General features: G+C 32.0%; 1 protein-coding gene across 7 annotated transcripts in view; it reads right to left on the reverse strand.

The window, feature by feature from the left end:
* Positions 1-5144: 5144 nt before the first annotated feature.
* CADM2 (cell adhesion molecule 2) overlaps positions 5145-21750 on the reverse strand; it is a 1061913-nt gene continuing 1045307 nt past the window's right edge. For all 7 annotated transcript variants that reach the window (XM_082654785.1, XM_082654783.1, XM_082654786.1 and 4 more), the window contains 2 exons: positions 6387-6512; positions 5145-5507 (listed from right to left, as the gene is read on the reverse strand). In XM_082654785.1, coding sequence (XP_082510911.1) covers positions 5389-5507; positions 6387-6512 — 245 coding nt within the window. In that variant the 3' untranslated portion in view covers positions 5145-5388. The remainder of the gene's footprint in view (positions 5508-6386; positions 6513-21750) is intronic.

Consider the following 21750-nt stretch of genomic DNA (forward strand, 5'->3'; position numbering starts at 1 on the left):
ACTTTAAGCATATTTTATAGATTCAGCATCATAATTTGAGATAATTTTTGTATCCTTTTTTCCTAAAGGAAAATCTGCTTTCAAAATGTCATTTCCTTTTAGAATAATTAAATTACATCATTTGAAGAATTCATATTATGTCTATGTAGCCAAAATAAAGTGGGTATTTGTGGCAATACTTTGCATCCATTATTCAGGGATTATTTGTTAATGAGGAGGCATTTTTCAATGCTTAAATATTTGTCTTACATAGATAACACTTCTTGGAAAAATAAATCACATATATTTACTTAAAAGCATAGCATTAATTTATAAGAAATTGTTTATTTTAAATATTAAATGAAATGTCAGCTTGGACTGCAAAGTGTTGCCATTTAAATTATTTTTAAAATCAACACAATTATATCACATTGAAATAGTAAATAGCCACGTGAGGAACTATCCTTATAAAGTTACTGTATTTTGCTTATAGGAAAAGTTAATGACAGAAGAGGAAAAACAAATGCAGATCCATACACCGTTGAGTACACTGAAAGTAAAGTTGGCTTTTGAGATTTTCCAGGGGGTGGGGAGAGGACTGTTACGATAGTTGCAAAAGAGTGCTTCCTGGGATACCTTGTAAATAATTATTTCTTCTATTTATTTCGAAGTATCATAGCCCATGTTAAAAGTGAGAGGTAGAAGGATTATTGTAAGTATGCATGGCAGAAAATTTACCAGCTCTATCCAATAACTATTGCATTCAATATTAATATCTGAATACATAAAAATGCTGATGAGTTTAGAACCCATTTTTACATGTTGTCCCCTTTAGCTCTCTTTATAATCTTGCTACTTTCAATCCATTGCCTTTGGAAGGGTATAAGTGCAAAGGGCATGTTTGGGGTGAAATAGAGAGAGAAAGGGAAGAATGAGTAGAAAAAGAAAATATATAAAAATTTCCATTAAGATATAGTGACTCTAACTATTAAAGGTAACCTATGTTCTTTGATTGAATAAATTTGTACTTGTAATAAAAGTACCACAATCCATTAAAACATACACACATTTCAAAGAAAGTTTAAGAATCCCAAATTCAATTAGATATGCATCAAAGTTGAAAACTCAGGTTAGCTCTTTCTCTCCAGTAACTCTAAAAACAAGGTCAGATACTTTTATTGTGTCACGTTAATGATTAAGAAAAACTTAACGTGTTATGTCACTTGTATTTTTAATTAATGCTTTAATATGCAGGAGGTGGAGATTAGCAACCTTTTAGACCTTGTTGAAGAATTTTTAAAAATCCCTTTGCATTAAGTATCCAGCAATAGAATAGCAGATATTGCACTGAGTGTATTTCAATATTGCCAGTGTATATTTCAAAACAAGTACTACTATCTACACTAAGATTTCCTCTTTCCCAATATTCAAAATGCATATTATAATTACATGGGTTTCCAACATCCATACACAGCAAGTACAGGATACTTACATGTACGTACACTGTAGTTACCTATATTTTGCATAGTTTTTAGTGTGTACTTTGTGCCACTTAATAAAAAGCATTACTCAGTAATTCTCATTATGTTTTTCATTTATTTCTGCTGTGGTTGCCAGTTGTTTTTTTAATTTTTTTTTTGTTTTGTATTGTATATTCTTCACAGATTACCATTTGCAAAGGGGGATTATAGTGGGCATTTTTAGAGGGCTCTAAGTAATTAGCAATGTGATGGGGAATTTGCAGTAAGATATGAGGTTTTGCATTTTCTCCACAATTAAAAAATGTAACATGAAATTTCATATTTATCATTCATTCAATTATCCTTATATCCAAAGAAAAAGAAAAAGTATTTTAAATGTTCCCCTTGGTAACACTTTGCAATAAGTGGCACTAAATTACACGATAACTGCTATGTTACATGGAAGAACCATCACCGTCAAACAGCTGCTGTACATGGGCCTATATGGAATCTCAATGCTGTTACAATCATGAGTACATAATTACAAGTGAGCCTGTCCCTTTAATTGAGATATTTATACTTTTACAAAGAAATAAAAATAAATGAGGTGTTAGCTTCTTTTGCCATATTTAGGAAAGTTAGTTTTCTTTCTCTATTTGTTATTTTAATTGTGGGGTTTCAATGCAAGATTATCTTGAATCAATATGAGGTCATCCAGTTTCTAGATTAAACTCCAATGTCAGGTTCCTTAAACTGCTTCTTGGATTCTCTGGTAAAAGAAAACAAGTTGGATTCTCTCTCTCTCTCTGTCTCTCTCTGTCTCTCTGTCTCTCTCTCTCTCTCTCTCTCACACACACACACACACACACACACACACACACTACTGTGCTCATGCTATCTTTGCCCTTGCACTCACAAACTTTCCTTTTTCTCCCTAATTTTGATAATCGTTCTATCTAGGACACTCAAAAATGGAAGCAAGAAAAAAAGAATGCTGTTTACACTTTTTTGATGGAGGACAATTTACACTGTAAACAGTACACTGGCAGAGAATAGCTACTTTTGGTAAAGAATAATGTTCCATATTCTACTAGTGGGGTGTATGTGTGTGCACACGCCTTCCATTGTATTCTGTGGCTATGGCTCTCTGGGCATATAAGTGTGTATGTTTCAGTCATGGCAATTCGCATGATCCATTTAGAAATTTATTTCATATTTTTTCTGATTTTTATAGAAATGAACAGAATTTTTACAATTTATCTCATTTGGTGAAAATCAAAAAAAAAATTTAGGATAGGAAAATATAATACCACTGCTGTTTTCTTTCAGTAACTGAAATGATACGTAATTCAAATCTATTTTAACTGTCAAAATATTTGATTAGAGCTCACAAATCATAATATACCAGTTAGTTTCATTTACAGAGTTCCAGTGAGTTTTTATACTACTGTAAAGGGTTAAAAGAGTCAAAAGTCTTGAAGTGCAACCAATTTTGGATTTCTAATTTTGCAGTGCTATAAATAATGATTGAGTTATTTAGGCAACAGTTTAGCAGTTGGAGCCAAGTAGAATACAGATGAAATGAAGAGGGATGTAAATACATCGATGAGTAGCAATTTTGTAAATGCATCCTGAAATTAGGCTCTAAATAGTAATTGATGATGCAGTTTATACAACTTACTTCTGTAATAAGAACCTTTCCCTTTTGTAATAACAGGATGAATTTTGCTTTGTGGAATCTTTCTAAAGATTATGCATTGAAAGGTATGAACAGTTTATAAACCTATTCTAGTTTCAATGTGTCTAGTAGCACCTACCTGATTCTCTCAAACTACCATACTATATTAACATATTATTGCATTTTTCCACAGATGGTATGGAATGAACTGTAAAAACAAGCATGCAATCACATCAATGCAGACTTATTTCCTTAAAATGTCATACTGTATATGATTTATTATGTTAACACTCAACCACATCATATTATTTATGTTCTGTATATTCTGAAAAAGTGCTGCTTGACTGACATCGTCCTTTTTCTCTTGTAAGAAATCAACAAGATATATGCTTCAATGATCAAAAAAAATTAAAAATTCTAACGTTGTCCTTAAAAGATTTATACTTTTCTGATAAATAATCTAAGATACAGCACCCTTGTCTTTCATTTGATATTAATACATGATGTCATACTCAACCATTCTCATTTCCCAAAAATAAATTCCAAAATAATATTTTTAAAACCAGAGGCCATCATGCTTTCAGACGTCGCAAGTATAGCTACCATATCGTCATATGTGTGTTCTTCTTAAAGGTGCAGTGCTTGTTAATGGGAAAATAATTTTTATCTAACTGGATTTTTAATCTTTAGCATATAGTAAGTCTAATGAGCACTAATCTAGTAGTATCGTATTTTACTAGGAGAAATAATATGACTTTAGATTGACTCTGTGTCATATTTAAGAATACAGCATTTCTAAATGGTTAAATACACCAAAATTTCAGAAATAATCCAGAGAAAGAGACTTTCACCTTGGAGTTAAAAGCATGGCAGAAATTCTCTATCACTCACTGTTTCATAAGTTTGTACCTCACAAAATGCATAGACAGGAATTTAATATAAAGAATTAGTTCATTTATACAGAAAACATATCTTAAACACTTCTTTTTGGCAAACCAACATAGGTAAGCAGCTCTGGAACTGCCAAATTAAAATTTGAAAATTTTTAGCAAACTAAGAGTTTATTTGTAGATTATTATTCAACTGTGGTTGTAATTTAAAACCTGAGGCTGTGCACTGGTTGTTAGCTTAAAATTACCTTTCCTTATAACATTGTGCTTCCATTGTATAACAAATAAAAATTAACAAGAACTAGAAAAATTTGTTGTTGAACAGTGCTAGGACATACAGACAAAAATACTAATACATGTTACCTACTTATTATATTGGTTTAAGTAATATCTAAAGAGATATAATGGACATTAGAAAATGCTTACTCATGACTGAATTACCTACAGCCAAAAAAGTTAAATATGTATCAAATAATGTTTAATTGGATTTATTATATGCACTATATACAGATACTAAAATGTCTCAAAATTGTGCCCTATGGATATTTCAATTTTGTTTAGGCAGGTGAGTCTTTGTGGAACAAATAAATTACAGAATCAAATTAGAGAAATGAATGAAAGTTTTGTGATTCCCAAAACAGTAAAATGTTTGTAACAATTTATTGGTATATGAAGCTAAAATAACCTAATGGTAAGATCTATATAATTATATAAGATAGCATGTCCTGATTGCAATCCATATACATGGCTCCTGTATCAAATACTAAATTTTTAAATAGTGAATTGATACAGCTTTACCAGTACAATCTCAAACATTCCAGAATCTATACTACAGTAGTCTTTTTCAGTTTTTGTCTTTTAGGGCATATGTTTCCAAAACATGTCTTTGAATATAGACATGTAGAAAACATCGTAAACCTCTAACATCTGATTGAACTTAAGCACATTAGGTCTTTACCTAATCTTGTTACTTGTGAAAGCTGTCCAATGGTAAACTGACAAGGTCTTTGATTTAAAGGGGACAAAAAATGAGGGGAAAAAAACCTCTGCATACATTTTTTTCAATGTGTAAAAACAATTCAATATCATGATCCAAGGAGATGATTAACATTGTTAAGGCTGTATATTCAAGCACTGTATGTTAAAAGAGCAATGGTGTGGAATTTAGGCAGTAAGAAATGTCCTGCATTATGGATGGTACAGTAATTAAAGAATGATGCTTTCGACAGCTGATTGTTGGTATACACTGGCTACTGATAGCAGTACAGTATGGAAGTTAATAAAGGTAGCAGAAGATGATAGAAATGAATTCTGAAAGATGATAGCCAGTTTTCTCCAGCAGCCAGTGTGGTAAGTAAAATTCAGAATCTTGGCCTGCATCTTAAATGAAATATTCTTTTTTCTCTTCAGCATTGACTTGGCTGCCCTCAGCATTGATAATGGCTGTGTCAGCATCTGGTGCATCTTCAGCTCCTTTAGCTTCATTTGTTAAATATGTTCCTGTGGGTATTGGAAGAAAAATACGTTAGTTCTGTCAGACTGGTAAGATAGCCAGTATTAAAGCTACATTCATTTAGAAAGAAACTTATGCCAGATTTCTTATATGTTGAAACATATTCTGAGTCGTAAGAAACCACACAACTCACCCTTCTAAAGTTGCACACTTTCTTTCGGTATTCTAGTATATGTTGTAGATGAAGCTGTGGTCAGATTAACTAGAGGCAACAGCCAAACTGGAATGGGTAAGGAGTACTTTGATTTCTTTAATGATGGCTTCAGACCATGTGATCCATGCAGCTGTAGCAATCAGGGCCCTTTGTTAAGATGTTGATAATGATCACATCAAACGGGTCACCATTTATTTTGGTAACTCCATTTAAATGTAGATTATATCAATAGTTTGCTACCTAGACCATTGTGAAAAATCACATATTTTCCTCACTAATATGGCCACACGTGTGTCCATAAGCTTACAAGTAGAAACATTACCAAATGATTAATGTTAGAGTTGAATTTCAGTCCTAGAGATAAATTACAAACTTGCTTCCTTTTTTTTTCCTGAGCCAATGATTTACTCTGTGACTTTTGGTTACTGGCTAAGTATTATTTTGATAGCCAATCCAGCTTCAACGTTGAGTAAAATAATCAAGAATTCTCTGAAACAACTTAATAGTTAGATCTCTCTCTTTCACCCCCCATCTCTCTCTCTCTCTCTCTCTCTCTCTCTCTCACACACACACACACACACACACACACACACACACACACACACACACACGCACGCACGCACACACGCACTCACATAATATTTCATGATGAAGCTAGTCTTTAGAATTTTTTTTTGCCAAATGTAAGAATGCTTTATTAAATATAACCTACCTTTATGTCTTGCCAGATACCGTCCAAGCAAAAATATAGAACACAGAGTGACAAATACAACTACAGCCACAATTCCTCCTATAAGAGCATGATCAGGGCCAGTCTGGCCAGCCAGAGCATTGGGATCTAGAAAACAGAGAAAAATATTGTCCTAGTTAGTGTGTTATTTAGACACAGAATACATATCTGCATTAGAATGAGTTATGTTGAAAACTAGCACATTAAAATAAAATTTTATTAATGTGTATTACACCAGTCATCTAGTCAACGAATATTATTATGTGCCTATAATGTACAAAATGTTGGAGAATATAACATTTGACATATAAATTACTGTTGCCACTGAGTTTCCATTTTAAGGGAGAAAAAGGATAAACAAATACACATATATGATTTTGTATAGTTACATGCCTTTTCTTCTCTTCTCCACCTGAAAATATGTGTGTGTGTATTTTTAATGTGACAAATACAACTATACCATTTAAAAAATGCAATTATGTCATAGGAAACACTGGGGTTAGAGATTATAACTTGGTATTTACCATTATATAAATATTATTTAAAGCTAAGGAAATTGAGGAACTCCCCAAGGGAGAGAGTCTAGATAGAGAGAAGTCTGAAAATTGAAACCTGAAAAGCTCCCATATTTAAAGTCTGAAAGAAGTGCGTCCAGCAGAGTAGACTGAGAAGGAGAGAAAAGTGGGGTAGGAAGAGATCCTGGAGAGTACACATTAGTTGATTAAAGGGAAGATCATACTTCAAGAAGAAAGGGGTTTACAAACTGTGTTGTGTTATTGATAGGAGGAGGATGAATACTCAACATTGAGGATTAAGTGCCTGTTGCACTTGTAACTTTAAAGGAAGTGGTTGGAAAGATTAGGTTAATGATATACTTTTACATTCTGCCTTTAGTAAGATATTATAGGAAAGAGCTGAGACCAGTAGAGGATGGCCAGTTATCAAGCAGAAATGAAAAGATCAAAGAAAGCCCCATATTTTGAGTACTCAAAAGTTTGGAAAATCAACTATTTATAAAAGTTGCACAATAAGAGATAAAACTGAGGTTCTGAGCAACAAAACATACTAAGGCTCAGCCCTATGGCAAAAGTCAGGTTAAGTGTACTGCCTATCCTCCAAAGTCCATTGTGTGCATAACTTCATGGGAGCTGCTTATAGCCTACAAGAGAGATTTAGAGAGAGAGAGTAAAGAAATAAATTAGGCCTGGCAATTCCACTTTCAGAAAGTCTTAAAGTGTGGTTACAGGCACAAGAATCTGACAAATATATTAGGAGTCTACTGTGTTTTTAATGGAACTATTGTGCCAAAGAAGCATATACCTAGTTAGAAAAGAAAAGAAAAATAAAGAAAAGTCTGAAAATTGAAACATCAAACAACCTCTGGACTCCCAAACTTGGTGAAAGCAAGAAGTGGCCTATAAAAGCTGTGTCGTCCCCACAGAGGGCATATTACCAAACACCCACTTCTGATGTGGCCACAGAGTATGACTGACAAGGTTGAACTTCCTGTAAGGCAGAATTGTAGAAGCAAAAAAGAATGAACAGAAGAAAATCTAGTTTCTTCATAGAACTATAACTATTGCCAAGGCAGAGGGAACTTTTCATGCCACTCTGGCATATTTTCATAATTATTATGGATCAGTGACTACTCAAGTGTTCCCTATTTTTCTTCTATTTCCAAAAGAGAACCTTTATTTAAAGGAGTGCTTTTCCTGAATCTGTTCTATCATTGTGTTTTGTGTATAGGATGGAGAAGAGTGTTGAAACTTGTGTTTTGGTTCATTTGTCCCTGGACTAACATACCCAGAGATGATGAAGAGAACTGTGCATATTTGAGGATCTTGGTCTTTGAGTTGGATACAGTGGCTTGATGGGACTTGAGGTTATCTCTTTGGACAGGGTTTAGCAATGGTTGATGGGAGAAAAAGAAGGTGTAAAAATATTTGTTGATCAGAAGGCTATATTGGGGCAGAGATTTCTAGCTAATGACAAATTTGTTTCCTATTCTTTCAGTGAACACAGCTAGACATTTACCAGCTTCACTGGCAGTTGAATGTTAACCATGTGATTTGTGTTCTAGACAACTGAAAGAAAGCCCAGCCAATAAATGCCTCCCACATGTAACCTTCCCGAGTGATCTCAGGAGATGCAAGTTGAAAATAAGAGAACCACAAGAATAGGTCAGGCCATGGGTCACTGACTCTCCACCTGGAAGAAAATTATTGCCAAACTAAGAATATATGCATCGCCAAATTACTTGAGGGGAAAAAAAGAGCTTTATTTTCAAAACACTGAGCATTAAAAAAAGTAAATCTGTTACAGCAGCTATTGTTAATTTAGCTTTCTATTATATATTTCTTGTATTTCCCTTAATTTCTGGCATTGGCTGTAAATCTCAAAAAAAAAAAAAAGAAAAAATAAATCTGCCGTGCCTCTGAATTCCCTATTCCTATTCCTAGCTTAGATAATTTAGAATCAGTTTCAAATTCCACCTCCTGCTCAAGTTCCCAAATACAGATAGTCATAAATTATATCCATTTTATTTGCTGATTATCTCTCAGAACTGAGCACTCCTTTGGGGAGCTGAAAAATCACTCTTGTTTGTACATCTGTACCTGTCATTTCCTAAAGGTAAATTCTGAGAAGTAGTATTGCTGGATCAGAGGATACAAACATTCTAAAAATACTTTTGATAAACATTGCCAAATTATATTGCACTTTACAAATTCATCCTCCACCAACTGCACCTGAGTTCCCATACAGTATTACCAGCAGATACTATAATTAAAAGAAAAACTGTCAATCTAATATTGAAAAGTGTTAAATATTTTGTTAGTAAATTATAAGTTAACATCATAAATGTGTCTAAATACTATTTCCCATATTAATGCATTAATTTTGGAATGCCTATTTACACAGCCTGACCATTTTTCCATTCAAAATTTCTGCCTTAACAGCTCTCTCCATAAAAAGATGAACATTTTTAGCAATTTCTTTTTATATATCCTTCATTTCTGGTCTTTTTCAGCCATAGATAAGTCTTACTATTTTATGTAATCAAATCTATCAAAGTTTTGTGTTATGATGTCTGACTTGTGGATCCTGATTTGAAATGCTTTTGCCATCATAAGATTATACACATATAGATTTCTGTTGTCATCTAACACTTTTATTATTTTATTTTAATCTATCTAAAATGTATTTTGGTCTATGATTTGAGGCTAAAGCATAAAATATGACTTTAATTCTTCTGTGACAGACCATTGTCTCCCACATTGTTTCTTTCATCAATATTTTTGTCACTTACCATAAATTAAATGTCTACCCACTTTATGTGTTTCTGTATATTCTAGTCTATTCCATGTGAGGGGTCTACATATGCAATCCTAGGCTAATATTTTAGTTTTAAAGATCATTTTACTGCATTGGTGGAGAAGTCTTAGATCAGGTTCAGAATATTTTTGCAAGGAACAGAAATACAACAGATTGCTTATTGGAATTGTACTAATTTACAGATAGCCTTCTTTTATATAGTGCATTTTCCAGGATAATGGTACGACACTTCAATTATTTAAATCTTTAGTGTCTTTTAGTAAATTGTGTAGTTTTCTGATATAGGACCTACATATTTTTATTAATGCTATTTCCCATTAAAATAATATTTTTAATATTTAATATTTTGAAACATTTTAATATTTTAAAATATTTTTACTTTTTCATTAAACTTTATGACTCCTTTTTCTTTATTCCATTCATATTTTGCACTCTGTTTTATAAAGCATTATATCTAGTACTTGTCAAGATCATATTTTTCATTTTTATTTCCTGACTGTCAAACTTCCTTAGTTTTATATTTTCTTTTTTCTACTGCTCTAGTTAGTGTTTGTGAATAATAATGACAATTTTGTCCTGATTCTGATGATCTCAGAAATGCATCAAAAATTTAAATGGACTAGCCACCATCCTCCTTTTGACATTGTTTGGTCTCGTTACTCATCTCAATATCTAGAGTTCCTTTTACAGCTTCTCCTTACCTAAAATTAGATAGTAAAGATATTCATATCATCACCCCTTGATCAAATGAAGCACACATCTTGTCAAAAGAAAATTTCATGATAACAACATCCTTGAACCTTGAATATCTGAGTATTATTTTATTGTGAATAAACACTCAACTGGCTAAAGAATTCTGGGTTTTTATCTTTTTGAATTAATAATAATACAACACAATTTGTCAGTGTTTTGACAATTTGTTTTGCCTCCCTTTCCTACCAAATAAATCTGAGATCATTTGGATTTGTTTTGCCTCCTTCTACTCCAAGATAAATCTGAAATCATTCAATTTTCTAAATGACCTGCATTTTCTGCATGATTGCTATCAGAATATTTGGTTTTTTCCTCCACTATATTTTGATATTTTAGCTGAATATATTTTGTAGTTTGTCTCTAGTCAGAATTTGACTTCATTTGCAAACCTACTTTTTTATTAAATTCAGATTAAGTTCGTTTGTTTTTTGGCTTAAGAATTCTTTTTTTCTACTCTACTTTTGATTAACAACTGTTCTTTCCATTTTCTTTCTTGAAAAATCCAATTATGCACTGGTAGCAACTCCATATTTCATGTTGCATACATGTCATTCTTTCTTTCCTATTTTTATAATTTTACTAAATTACATTTTGTTTTAGTTATATTTCCCAAGTTTATCATCCCTTTAGATGATTTGATTTTCTATCATAGATTTTCCTTTTTATTTCTTCCTAAAGGGTTTTGTTACTGATTGTGACTTTGGTTTAACTACACTCCCTGTTTAATCCCACTCTGTTCTTACTTAGTATATATTTTAAACAGTTTTATATGACTGACAATAAAACGTGATAGTTTGATAATATTTTCCTCATTTTAGTATAATAATTCCATTTAAATGTCTGAAAAAAATAGTTTTTCTTGGTGAGCATATATTATTTCTCTTCTTTTATTGCAAATTTTTTTCATTGGATGCAAACTGAATTTTTAAATTCTATACATCCTTACATTTTATTTTCTTATTTTCATTCTTAATGTTGAGATGTTTTGAAGACAGATTCTCTTTTCTGAGGCTGGTGTTCATTCCTGCTCAGTTGTAATGCTGCAGACCAATGCAGCTACAGAAACTATTTTTGTAACTGATATATGAATCATAAGATATCTGTACATAGTGGATGGATTGGAGAAAGACACGAGATGTAGATCACTCTTGGTGAAAGATTTCATTGATTTTGTATACTTTGCCTAAAATCTTCACTTTAATAGTAGAGTCTCAGATAATATGCAGTCCATCCCCCTTTTTTGTACAATTTATACAAAGACAAATTGATCTGTTAGAATTTGTTTTAGATAATTTAACTTTATCATGTTCATTATTGAATATATTTTCACTGGTTTCAAATGCATTTATATATATAAATACTACTTTCAGAGAAAGCAATCCATAACATTTATATTTATTTGACCCCAGTCATGAATGTTCTGCATATACTTTTATTATTTATAAAGGAAAGATTTCAACCTTTAGCCTTCATCTCATCAAAAAAATAAGTCAACATATAGTCCTAGGATTTTTAAGATTTCAAAGATAATATGATTATAGAGGATGCTCCTTTGCATGTCTACTTGTAAATGTATTTTTTTTTACACTAACATTTTTGGTTACGCCTTTTATTTTTCCCCCATAACTTTTAGAACTAAAATTTGTCCTTAATTAATTTCTATTCTTAGCATCTAAAACAAGTGACTGAGATTGAGGATCAGATAAGGATCACTTGAACAATGAAGAGATAATATTATACATAATTTAAGTGGCTAAGTCCCAGTGGGAATCACTCATACACCCTTTCTCTCATCCCTTTCCTACTGTCATAGCAATAAAAAGATGAAATGCATTCCATATATACGAGTTAGCATACGGTATTTGTTTTTCACGGGGAGGGGGAAGGGTAAGCTGGGACAAAGTGAGAGAGTGTCATGGACATATATACACTACCAAATGTAAAATAGGTAGCTAGTGGGAAGCAGCCACATAGCACAGGGAGATCAGCTGGTGCTTTGTGACCACCTAAAGGGGTGGGATAGGGAGGGTGGGAGGGAGGGAGATGCAAGAGAGAAGAGATATGGGGATATATGTATATGTATAGCTGATTCACTTTGTTATAAAGCAGAAACTAACACACCATTGTAAAGCAATTATACTCCAATAAACATGTTAAAAAAAAAAGAAGCTGAAAAAAAATAAAAAAGAAGTGCAGCCTTCCGAAGTTTCTTTACATATGGCTGAGTCTGCCTTATCACTCAGATAAATACATCATGTGTCTTTAAAGGCCATTATTCATCATCAAGCATTAGCCCAAGACTTGCTGGAGTTAGCCTGTTAACACGGGGGTGAGTAAATTCCAATAGATTTGGCAATATATTAGAAATCTTTTCTACTTGACAATGCATAAAACATGAATATTGTGGAATTAAAGCTTTCTGAGGGCGAATTCCCTGGCAGTCCAGTGGTTAGGACTCCATGCTTCCACTGCAGGGTTCAATCCCTGGTTGGGGAACTAAGATCCCACAAACCGTGCAGTGCAGCCAAGAAAAAACAAAGAAACAAACAAAAAAAGCCTTTCTGAGCATAACATCTTTCAGTTAGGGTTACTGGACTTTCAATAAAGGACTCTGAAGAGAAAATCATGTTACATAAAAATATTAAGGATTAGTAATTTCTGATATTTAGAAGAGTAGAAAATAACCTTAAAGTATAGTTTTATTTAAAAATCTTAACATGGAGAAGTACTAAATTATATAATTCTATCTCTGAAATCATCACTGGGGATTTCTACCATCAAGTGTCTAGTCTATCATGTTTTGTCCCCATAAATGAGAAGTGAAAATTCTAAAGAAAGAATATCTAACTTTCTAGATATTAGAAAAATCTAATTTTTTAGATCAAAGCAGGGAGAAATCAAAAACACTGCACAGTTTTTAATCCAAGTTTAAAATTATTTTACAATAAGTATTTTATTATATATGATTTGTCATTTTAATAAAATGTTTGGTAAGAATTGGAATGAAAATCATTTTATGTAAATATTTTTAAATTCGTTTCTGAGACCATTTTTAAAAGAAAATGATTGTCCTTAAATATTAAAATAAATATGTTTTCAAAGCCAAATTTGGATTATTAATTATAATTTTTAAAAATGATAAATCTCTAAGGACATGAACTATAACAAACATGTTAATTCACCTATTTGTGAGGTTAAGAAATTTTTACTTTTTTTATTTTTACTAAAATCTAATAAAAACTATGTACAAAACAATTTAAATAGCAGAGTTCAGGAGTAGAATTAATTTTAATATTGAAAAATAGAAGAGTTGGAAAAGCTGGAATGAATAGAAAAAGATGAATTACTGAAAAGAAGCAAGTGCTTCTTATGCAAAAGACACCAAGTGTAGTTCCCTAGTAACAACCACCAGAGTCATGGAATGTCAAGACAAATAATCAAGAGCAGAGTAGAATAAATTTAAACAAAATATAATACTGGAGTGTATGATAACAGACACTTAAACAATAAAGCCAGTTATATTGATATTCTGCATTCATTTTGGAGTTTATATTAATACATATATATATATTAGAAGTGATTTAAAACTCGTGGAGAAATTTCAGTTTAGCAATAAAATGTTTCAAAAATTATGAAATCAAACTCACAAAAATAAGTGTAAAACTGGGATTATCACCTTTAGAGAGCATAGTTTTTCAAGTTTAGTTTTCCTAAAAGTTATTCTGCATCACAATCAAGTGATATTTAGCAATTCTAGTTAATTTCCTATCTCTTTGCGGGGAATGTACTAATATAGGATATTTAAGACTTTGGAAATAGGATTTTCTTTTTTAAAAAGAAAAAGAAAAGCAGTAAGAAACTGCTCTGGACTGAATTTTGTCCCCCTCAAAATTAATATGTTGAAGCTCTAACCCAAATGTGATGGTATTTGGAGATGGGGGCCTTTGGGAGAAAACTAGGTTTAAGTGAGGTCATGATGGTGGGGGCCCTCATGATGAGATTAGTGCCCTTATAAGAAAAGATACCATAGAGCTAGCTTCTTCTCCCTCTCTCTCTCTCTCTCTCTCTCTCTCTCTCTCAATCTCTCTATCTGATATTTTGAGGACACGGTATGAAGGCAGCTGTCAGCAAACCAGGAAGAAAGATTTTACCAGAATCTGACCATGCTGAAACCCTGATCTTGGTCTTCCAGACTCCAGAACTGTGAAAACTAAATTTTTGTTATTTAAGTAACTTGGTCTACGGTATTTTGTTACAGCCTGAACTGACATACAGAAACTAGAGTATGATCTTTTTCATGTATTATCTCACTTGAATTATGTGAAAATTTAAGGCAATGGAAAATAGATTTAGGGAAGTCTGGATAATACATACTTATCCCCAGCCAATGGCCTGCATATAAACAGAACACCCAAGACTGCACAGATCAATTCCTTTACATGAGTTACCTGCAATTGAGGTGTGTGTTGTATAGCTGCTGCAGTGAGTTACACTGCAAACACTTGCCTTCTCTCTGCTCACAAACCAGTGTTTCACAGTGGTTAAGATGCAGTGAATGATGTCATGAACATTAGATGAAATCAGTATTGGGGTGAAACTATGTTGTACATAAATAGAAGGAAAGTGGTAGAATGAAGCACAGAAGTCAGTGAAAGTTTTTCAAGTAGAAGAAATTGCTCACAAAATCCTGGACTTACAAATTGTTTATACTAAACCTTAAACAACTTACTACTATCAGGTTGACTTTGGGTAAGTTTCTTAACCTTCTCGTCTTTAGAATGTGAATACTTATTTTCCAGGATTGTCAAAGACTAAATGTGCTACTGTACATAAAGGGCTTAGAAGAATGTCTGACACACTGTAATGTAAGCACTATCTAAATGTAGTTATATGATGGAAAATAAGTTGGAAAGTATAAACTTCTATGTAGAAAGATATAGGTTTTCTTTTTTCAATTTTTAAAAAGACTCCTTTAGGACTTTTACTTATGTAATAACAATGGTGAAGCATTCTAAGTGTCTAAATATTTGAAAGATGGGGGGATATGAATAGAAGAAGATTTACATAACATGAGATGGGATCAAATGAATCTTGTGGGAGTCTGACGATGGGTGAGGATTAAATGAGAGAATAATTTATTGAGTAATCTATGCTAGTTTCTGTATTACAAATGTCTTATTTTATTCAATGCATATAAAGTGTTGACTTAAGAAATCATAGTTATTACTAATAAAAAGATTGATAAACTCTGGAACAGCTTGCCTAAGCAACTTTTGGGATTAATTTTTGAAAAGCTTTAAAAATAATCATGAAAATCAGTTTTAAAGATGTGTCAGATGATTCCTATTTTGAGAACAAGAATTTGTTCAGGTAATTTTTTCTAGTGTTTTATCTTTTCACATAATTGTATTCTCTTTTCTTCTGTCATGAAGAGGAATTCAATGCCCCTCCATGCTAAATGACCTCCCTGCTGGTGCTGTTTCTTCAACCAGTAAGACATTCTTCCTTCTCTCTGGGTATGCAAAACCCAAATAACAGTGAGCAGTCTCTCCATGTCAATCAACCATGAATTATTTCATTCGGAAGTTTTTTCTCTTAAATTAATTCACTTGCCTTAGTTTTATCTTCCCCCAAAGATATGTCTTCTTGAAGATGAAAGTTGTGTCTTACACTTGTAATATAGCTGGAACAGCACTTTTACACAGTTCTTAGAATCAAGCAAATTGAGTGAGTGAATGGATAATATTCAATTCTTATACTGAATTCCAGACAGAACTGGGTTCTTTAGATACCAGTTTGCTCTGCTGAGCAATGGATGGCTACTCCTTCATGGTATTAAATTATTTGTTTAAATATAATAATACTGTTAATATCTAAATATTTTAGAAATTAGTGCTAAATAAAAATGACTCATCCAGATTTGTACCTAATGTTTTGGATAATTTGATTCTAACATGAAATTAGAATATTTTTATGTACTTAAGATTCTACTTTTCCCTCTTTAAATAGAGTAATGCTTCAGAAAGAGGGTCACTATGGTAAAACATTAGAAATAGTTATACATAATTTATGGAGAAAAATAAACTGTCCTTTGACAGTATATGACATTGGCAAAGTCCCTGGAGAGAAATGTCACCATATTCACTCAAAGGTCATCTGTTATCTTTTAATTTTATGTACAATTACTGTTTCTGACAAAAACATGTAAGACCAATCTCTAAAGGTTAGAAAACATGAAAATATATTGTTCTTTGTGTATGTATAGTGATTTACATATACTTTTTTACTATAAACAATGTGTACTCAGACTCTAAATCCAAGGGTTCTAAATTATGCTACATCATACAATAGGTTTTCAATAATAAGAAAAAATCCCAGCAAGCTTAACACTTATCCTTTCCTCTCAAAAATGTATTTATTGTACCATAAATTTCTTTGCATACCAAGCACATAAACAACAAATGCCACCACACATTTCTATGTATTAATACACACAGACTTCCTACTCAGAAAGATTTTGAAAATAATTATAAAGTCACTCTTTTGTTTGTTTGCTTCGTTTTGAATTTGGCGTTTCAAGGTTTTTTAGCTTAGAGATATAATCAATTTATAAAATGTTTCATCAAGCAAAGTGTGACTGTCAGATGTACAGAAGTGAGGTGTTGCTACAACCTACAATAATTTCAAGCATTGAGCTACAGATTTCCTCTTCTGAGAATTACCCCCTCAAGATCTGCTCATCATTTGTTATGACTTATAGGTGTCCCAATTACATAACAACTGACTTAGTAACTTGTATTTATAAATAGTTAATAATGTGCTAAACCCAAACAAAATATAGTCTTGAATAAGATACTTCATTTGTCCTTGAGAACAAAAATTTAAGTAGAAACTTTCTCTACAAGCGTTCATATTTTTGGATAAAGTAGGTTCTAGCATAATCTCTTCACTTCATTGATCTTTCTTTCTCTGTGAACCCAGGATAGTATTTCCTTGACTACCTCAAATGAGGAAATTTTTCAGCTCTGAAGAATTTTAAGAATCCAGAGAGGACTCTCAACCAGCAGAGTAATATAGCTATTAGGACCAGGGCCTTTCACAAAATGCTTCACTTCTTTTAGTACTGATACCCAAAAGGGGAGAGAACTTGCCAGAAGATTACCTGTGTGAGAACATGAGGGAGGTGAAGGAGAGGAATGGTTTTTAAGGTTATCTAAGTGATCAAAGTGAGAATAACATAAGTTATGGGGTATACATGGGGTTATTTGTTGCTTGGAAAAGTCTGCTATATTATCCATCAGGCATGTGACACACAGTGTAACTTACCTGCATTAAACAGTAGTTTCTCTTAAGATCAGAGAAGATCTGAAATGGTATGAGACTCAGAACTGTAAGTTTGACCTCAGAGTTTCAGATTTTACATCTATAAATAAGTATATATATGTGCTCTGCCTTCCTCAAAGAGTTATTAAAATATTAAAATCAGTTAATATGGAATCTGTGCATATAAGTCATTTCTAATAGGTGCTCAGTAAATAGGAAGTGAGGAAAATGATAGCTTTATAAGGTTAGAGACTGTTTAAAAAAAATCATATTCTGTAGTTTTATGTTTTTTTTTCCAGGAAAAAATATACTCAAGTTCATTCTACAGTGTCCAATTTCTTTTATATTTATGTGATCTGTAAAAGCTGCTATTTTTTATTCTGTTGCCTATATCTTTCTAACTTGGAACTGTTCTGCCGTCAATGTCAACAATACCTAACTCTTTGCACATCACTGGTCTCAGCCTACACACAAAAAATAAATAAATGGGAGCAACCATTAAGAAGGAAGACAAATGACTAGTATATGACATTTCCATATGTCTATTTTGGTAATGTACTCTGTAAATTTAAGAGGATGAATTAAAGTATTTTTAAGCAGACTAGAGGTTAAATAAATTATACACAATGATTTCTGCAGAAGAGTAAAATCTTGACTAAAGCACATATCTTCTTAAACTAAACTGAAAAAAAAAAAGTCAACTGACCTAATAATAATTACATTAAATATGCTTCTAGAGGAAACAACACTAACATGAAAGATTTACTTTTTAAATACTTAGAAAATATAAAGAATAAAAGTTTGACAGTGGGAATATAATGCTCAACATTATTCTTAAAAGTTTATTCTGTACCAATTGTTTATGATGTCTATCCATATGCATGAATAACTGGGATGGAAGAATAAACATTTAAAGTGGTGGGGAAGGATTAAACATGTATAAACATTGTTTATTTTTTTATGAGCCAATACACTAGAAACATAATAACATTGCTGCTAAACAATTTCCCTTCTAAACCAGTCAGCTCTAAAGTGTGTACTATCAATATCAATAGTCAATTCTGTCAAAATGCCTTGTTATTGTTTTTGAATTGATTATTCTGGTGATAATTATAATAGTCATATTGACTGCATTCATATAAGTTTTTAAAACTACTATGAATAGTCATTGAACCAGTTCCCCAGTTACAATAATGAATATATTCAGAAAAATATGATGTACATGTCCTCTATATTCACCATTTAGGAGAGACCGTTACATACCATTGGGAAAGGCTTGTGCATATTTTAAATATTAAAATCTTAAGCTTACTGGAATCTTACTTTATTTTTTTAATATAGGAAGTCATGTTCAAGTAGAAAGTAAACCTCTCATGTTTTTCCCTTATTGGTCCTTTATACACTAGTTGTGTGACCAATATGTTATTAAACCTCTCTCTGCTTCATATATAACACAGGATAATAGTAGTATGAGTCACACAGAACTTTTGTGTGAATCATATGAGGTAACACATACAAAGGTCACATACAACGCATACAATACCTCATTAATATTTATTAAAAGCATTATTACTTTAAATTTATTAAATAAATATTAACTAATTTTATCCATAAGTCAATCTTACCACATAGTTACTAGTCTTATATCAAATTTAGTAGATTTTATAGTAAATGTTTAATAAATGCTTTTTTCATTATAACTTAGGTATCAAGCTCCAAACTGAAAACAGAACTTAGGGCAAGCTGAATTAGACTGGTATGAAAGTAGTTTCACAAGAGGAGAAGTGCTATCAAAAGGATACATCATAACTAATAGGTATTGAAAATTAGCTGCCTGACTTATGGATGCCTAAACAGAAATGCTGCTGTGAACAACTTTCCCAGGTTTCAAAGGGATTCCTTTCTCGAGATTCTTCGCTCTGTGTTGTGTTCTCTTCTGAGATCACTCCATGAGGAAACTGGAAGAGAAGTGTCAAAGACCAAGCATCATTGAGTTTCCTCCTCACCCCCTAATACAGAATTTATTTTCCAAGATGGCCAAAGTTGTAAATGGTGGCTAGATTTGGCAAGATCACAAATAGATCTACTTAGACCCAAAAGGTAGTGTAGAGAAATGTTTAGAGTTTAAATTATTGACTTAGAAGAAAAATTCAGTCTCTTAACTTAATTGGTGAGTTATAGTAAAAAATTCACTCAGATATCTCAAATGCTATATTACAGAAAGCAATTCAGAATGTCACTTATTATTCTTAGATCTATTGAGTAGATTTACTTACCCAAATATAGGAAGAACTTTGCAAGAAGGCTATATCAAATTTAGTAACTTCTTCTAACATGAATTCTAAGAAAAATATTACTGTAAAACCTCAGTGTAGTTAACTCTTAGAGAACTGGTTCCATTGTACATAATTTATATATTTAATACCTGTCAGGAGTTGCTATATCCTCACCATCATTAATAATTTGATAATCAGATTGTTAGCCTGCAGATCTGGACACGGATATAATGACAGAAATAGTTGTTTTCACGTTTGTGAGTATGAAATAAGCTCCATTGTTCCCAAAATGAATGAAAAGAAAGTTTGTACAAAACATAGCATGCTTAAGTTATGATAATGCTTTCAGTTTAAGCATACATGACATTTGCATATTTTATGAATTAATGGACTGTGATTTTTTTTATTTTAAGAAATAAGTATGCAAAATGCAACTAACTAAACCTGTAATGAATTCTTTAGAGAAAATTGACTTAAATATTAATGAGTAGCAGATATGCCTATAAAATAATTCTGCCCTTACAAGTTAATATGAAGTATGATTGTATGTAAAATTTTGTCCTACATCATTGTTAAAAAGCACTGGGCCTAAATTCCTGTTATGCATAAAATGTAATTATTCATTTTAACAATTATTACACAGCACTTTGTAGTCCAAGCATACAAATGAAAAGACCTAACAGAAAACTCTGAGATGCATTCATTAAGGTCATTTAAACGAAACTGATGAAAAATTTAAATGGCGACATTAAAATATCTGTACTCTATATTCTAAATTATGTCTTATGGTCATAAGAGTAGGTTTCTAAAATGTTTTCAAAGTGGTACCTAATACCTAAGACTGTCTTAGAATTTTAATGACAGAGACTTACATCTTTCCTCTACTTAAGCAATACACATGCAATTTAGAGGAAGAGATTAAGTCCCTCATAAATATCATTAAATATATAACCTAAGATAAGTCATATTTTAATGTGACTAGAAACCTAATGTAGTCATAATCATTCTTCCAAATTTAGCATAATTGTTTCTATTTCTATAATAAATGGAGTGTTGTTTCATTCCCTTTTTCCTCCTTTCTCTTACCTCCATATAATATCACTTTTTCTGCATTCTTTACTAGAATCTGTCATTCACCAAGAGTTCAAACTGCCTTACAAGATAACACATCAAGAAAACAGCAAAGAACTAGGTTATTTTCTCAGGTCATCTTGTAAGGCTACATACATCTCAGCACCAGAAATGTTAATATCTGCTTCTCCATTTTGTTCACTGACTCATCAGTGTTTGTTTTTTAACTTTACATATGAAAATAATTTCAAGTATATACTACCTGTAAGATTCTCTGTTGTTGTAAGTATGAAAAAGGAAAAAAAAAACCAAAATTAGTCTTAAAACAGTTCTTTACCAAATATACGATAAAAAGGTGACACTGAGTCTTAGTTTCAATTAAATCTTCTCTTATAGTCAGAAAGGCTCAAACTGGACTCTATCAAGTATGGATTGAATTACCCTGAACAATTTACTTTACACTCACTGAACCTTGGTTTACTATTCTGTAAAATGTTATCTTTATTGATCACCTGTCTTACAGAATTGTCATGAAGGTGAAATGGGATTTGACTGGAAAGTTCTTAGCATGGTGCCCAGCACAGAGTAGA

Source organism: Grampus griseus (assembly GCF_964374135.1).
Source record: "Grampus griseus genome assembly, chromosome: 5".
In the NCBI taxonomy this organism is placed as follows: Eukaryota; Metazoa; Chordata; class Mammalia; order Artiodactyla; family Delphinidae; genus Grampus; species Grampus griseus.